Source organism: Prosopis cineraria, unplaced genomic scaffold, assembly GCF_029017545.1.
Source record: "Prosopis cineraria cultivar Desert tree isolate PC_DT_omini unplaced genomic scaffold, ASM2901754v1 PC7, whole genome shotgun sequence".
In the NCBI taxonomy this organism is placed as follows: Eukaryota; Viridiplantae; Streptophyta; class Magnoliopsida; order Fabales; family Fabaceae; genus Prosopis; species Prosopis cineraria.
In genome coordinates this window covers 15,511,636-15,516,347 of record NW_026555338.1, presented here as the reverse complement: position 1 = coordinate 15,516,347, position 4,712 = coordinate 15,511,636, and the positions used below count along the sequence as shown (strand labels likewise).

Below are 4,712 nucleotides of genomic sequence, written 5' to 3'. Positions count from 1 at the left end.
TATATTTAGATTATTTGTGTAAAAATTAAAAATAACTAGTCTATGTGATAATGTAATAGTTAATAAATCACTTTCCATATAGAAATGTCTAATGGTTTACTCTGCGTGCAATTGATGAAATCATCATCCACATATAAAACATTATTAAGTGACATAAAATAAAAATAATGAAAGTCGCGCCAATAATATTATTTTATGATTAATTATTCCTTGTATGACAAGTTGATGAAGTGACAACAACTTACCCCAGCATAATATAATGAATACATCTATTCTATAAATAATTCCCAACCACGCCCTTCTGGTTTTCATGAGTTTCTCTCTAGCTAGCTTGCTTAGCTTAGCTTCCATATCTTGTTCCTCTTTAAACTTTTCTGCCTTTGTGTGAATCACGCATTTTTCATTGTGGGGGTATATATTCATTTTCACCATGAGACACTTCATGTTTGAGCTATGCTTCTTCTCAACCTTCTTGCGTGTTGCATTTGCTCTGAGCCCTAATGGCGTCACTCTGCTTTCACTCTCCAAGCATTGGACTTCTGTGCCTCCTTCCATATATTCAAGCTGGAATGTCTCTGATTCAACACCATGCTCATGGGTAGGAATCCAATGCGAGAAGGCCCACAATGTAATTTCTCTGAACCTCACTTCTTTTTCCATCTCTGGTCAATTAGGCCCCGAAATAGGACAATTGAGTCATTTGCAATCCCTTGTGTTGTATTCTAATAGTCTTTCAGGAAGGATTCCCACTGAGATAAGCAATTGTAGCATGTTGAAGTATTTGGACCTTTCCGAAAACAACTTTACAGGAAAAATACCAAATGGCTTAAGTAATTGTAGTTTGCTTGAGCATTTGGATCTTTCCGAAAACATTCTTAGTGGGAAAATTCCGAATAGCTTCAGAAGCTTACAAAATCTGCAGCATCTGTACATTCATTCCAATTTTATTCTCAGCGGTGAAATCCCTGAATACTTGTTCAATTTTCCTCAGTTAGATTCTTTGATTTTGCAAAACAACAACCTAAGTGGTCCTATTCCAATGCATATTGGCAACAGCACCAAACTTAGGCTATTGTATTTGTACAATAATCAATTATCTGGGATCATACCCACATCCATTGGAAACTGCAGTGAATTAGAGCAAGTGTTTCTAGGTGAGAACCAATTACAAGGGATGTTGCTTCAGAATCTTGACAATCTCCAGAATCTTGAGTATTTTAGTGTCAAACATAATAATCTTGAGGGCCCAATTCCGTTAGGTTCTGGAAATTGTAAGAGCCTCTACTTTTTGGATTTGTCATTCAATGTATTTAGTGGGGATATTCCTACAGGATTAAGGAATTGCAGTGGCTTGGCCAACTTTTTTGCTGTCAATAGCAACTTAGTAGGTTACGTACCATCTTTCTTTGGCTCACTAAGCAAACTTTCTATTCTTCGCCTTTCTCAAAACCATTTGTCTGGACAAATACCTCTGGAAATTAGTCATTGTAGGTCTTTGAAGGAGTTGCATTTAGACAACAATCAACTTGAGGGAGAAATTCCTAGTGAGTTGGGAATGCTAACTGAGTTGCAGAGTTTGCAATTGTTTCACAACCAATTGACAGGTGAAATCCCGGTTAGCATATGGAAAATTCCAAGTCTTATGTCTATTCAATTGTACAATAATAATTTTCATGGGGAGATACCTTTAGAAGTCGCTGGGTTAAAGCAGTTACAAAATATCTCATTAGCTGTGAACAACTTCTCTGGTGTTATACCTCAAAGTCTGGGAATTAACAGTAGTTTGGTGTGGCTAGACTTGAGAAATAACAAGTTTACTGGCAATCTTCCTCCAAATCTTTGTTTTGGAATGAAATTAGACAGGTTAATTGTGGGTGATAATCAACTACAAGGCAACATACCTTCCAGCATAGGAGGCTGTACAACTCTTAAAAGGTTGATTCTCAAATCAAATAATTTTATAGGTCCTCTTCCTGCTTTTGAAAGTAATATGAGTCTTATATACATGGACATAAACAATAATAGTGTTAGTGAAACAATTCCATCAAGTTTTGGGAAATGCAAAAACCTCACTTATATTAATTTGTCCATGAACAAACTTGTTGGACTCATACCACCAGAGTTGGGAAACCTTGTAAACCTTCAAGAGTTGGATCTTTCTTATAACAATTTGGAAGGTCCTTTGCCATCTCACTTGTCAAATTGTAGCAAAATGGAGTACTTTGATGTAGGGTTCAATTCCTTGAATGGTTCATTTCCATCAAGTTTGACTTCTTGGACAGGGCTATCAACTTTGATCTTGAGAGAGAATCATTTTACTGGGGGTATCCCTGCATTCTTATCAGAATTTCAAAAGCTTTCTAACCTACAACTTGGGGGCAACTCATTTGGAGGTGAAATTCCTCACTCAATTGGATCTTTACATAATTTGCTGTACGGATTGAATTTTAGTGCTAATGGACTAATGGGTGAGATTCCATTAGAGATGGGGGAACTGAAAATGCTCCTAAGATTGGATTTGTCACTTAACAATCTTTCCAAAAGCATAGAAGTTCTTGAGCAACTCTCTTCACTAGTTGAAGTCAATGTCTCATTCAATTCCTTTGTTGGTCCTGTACCAAATACACTGATGAAGTTGATTAGTTCTTATCCATCATCATTCTTGGGTAATCCTGGTTTATGCATTAATTGTTTCTCCTCAGATAGCCTAAATTGCCCCAAGAATGTCAGTTTGAGGCATTGTGGCTACATACCAAATCATCAAAAAGGATTGAGTAAATTGAAAATCATAACAATATCAGTTGGATCTTCCATTTTCATTATTCTTTTGGTTATGCTAGGACTAGCTTTTAAGCTTCTTGTTGGCAAAAGATCTCAGCAAATTGTCAGAATCTTTCCTAGTCATGGTTCATCTTCAATTCTCAAGAAAGTAATGAATGCTACAGAAAATCTAAATGATAGGTATGTAATTGGAAGAGGAGCTCATGGAGTTGTCTACAAAGTTTCATTAGATTCCAATAATGTCTTTGCTTTGAAGAAATTTCCATTTCCCAACAAGGAAGAAGGAAGCAATAGCATGCATAGAGAACTTGAAACCATGGGGAAGATTAGGCATCGAAATCTGGTAAAATTAAAGAACTTCTGGTTGCAAAAGAACTATGGCTTGATCATGTACACCTTCATGGAAAATGGAAGCCTGTATGATGTTTTGCATGAAATAAACCCACCACCATTGTTGTTGTGGAGGGTTCGCTATAAGATAGCTTTTGGAATTGCTCAAGGATTGACATATCTCCATTTTGATTGTGATCCAGTTATAATACATCGAGATATCAAATCCAGCAATATTCTTTTGGATTATGATATGGAGCCTCATATTGCTGATTTTGGTATTGCTAAGATCTTGAATGAATCCTCTACTTCAACAAAGTCTGTAGTTGTTCCTGGTACAGTAGGGTACATTGCACCAGGTTAATTTCCTACTCCTAATTTTTAGGGCTGGTTTGTTTTTTGTTTTAAAAACTGTTGGTTGACTTAAAATAAAAAATAGAAAAATTTGTTTGGTTAGGTATTTTGGATTTAAATGTTTTCAAAATTGTTCTCACTCTTACTTCTTGTTTATAAAAACGAAAAATGGAAACAAATTAGAGTTGTTTTTTTTTCCTTTCTTTTTATTAAAGCACATTACATTTGATTTTTATAAATTACTTTTAGCTATGACTAACGACTATCATACACTATCATCATTAACCATTGTCCACCACCACAATCAGTCTTTTTTAACTCTGAAATTGTTTTTAAGTTAACATGATCAAACAAATTTTCATTTGATTTTGTTTTGAAACAATTTTTATAATTGGTTTGAAGAAAAATGAGAACAAAACCAAACAAATCCTTATGATCACTTTGTTCTTTGTTTTTGGAAAGCTCATTTTAATATATTCACCTGTTTTCATTGACAGAGAATGCATTTTCAACTATAGTGAGCAGAAAATCTGATGTGTATAGTTATGGAGTAGTTTTGCTTGAGCTCATAACCAGAAGGAAGGTATTGGATGCTTCATTCAAGGACGGAATAGATATAGTGGGTTGGGTCAAAGCTGCATGGGAAGAATCAAAAGAAATTGATGAGATTGTTGATCCAACCCTTGGTAAGGAACTTATGGTTTCTAATGTAAGGGATCAAGTAGAACAAGTGCTTATGGTGGCTTTGAGATGTACTGAGAACGATCCAAGTATGAGGCCAACAATGAGAGAAGTCATCAACAATTTGATTATTAGAAGCAAGCTTTTGGTAAGTATTGAAAGCTAGAGAGCTCCAACCTTGTTTTCTTTTTCTTTTTTTGACTACTCACAGGTCTCCTTTGACAATTTTGTTCAAGGTACAGTCAAGCATTAAATGTAAATATTTCTTCTAGTAAGAATTTGAACCTTAGTTCCTTATATTATAACACTAGATTAATCCTATTGGTTCCAAGCTTGTTTTCTTTCGATGTGCATATTGAATTTCTGCTTCTTTTTCTTTTTTTATGTTAGCTCACAAGCGTATTGAAGATCATGGCAATAAATTGTTGAGAAAGAACAATAATTACTTCAACCAAATATTGTAATAACCCAAAAAAATAAAAAAAACAATTAAAAATTAGAATTTAAATTTAAATTTAAAAATATATAATATTGTGTTTAAGTGTATTTGTATTAATTTTGGAATA

General features: G+C 34.4%; 1 protein-coding gene across 1 annotated transcript; it reads left to right on the top strand.

Annotated features, from left to right (window-relative positions):
- The first annotated feature begins 350 nt into the window (after positions 1-350).
- On the top strand, positions 351-4,443 carry LOC129315433 (receptor-like protein kinase). Its single transcript, XM_054959101.1, has 2 exons — positions 351-3,470; positions 3,963-4,443. Exons 1-2 carry the CDS (start codon positions 431-433, stop codon positions 4,310-4,312), a joined length of 3,390 nt encoding a protein of 1,129 aa, XP_054815076.1. The 5' UTR covers positions 351-430; the 3' UTR covers positions 4,313-4,443.
- Positions 4,444-4,712: the final 269 nt, after the last annotated feature.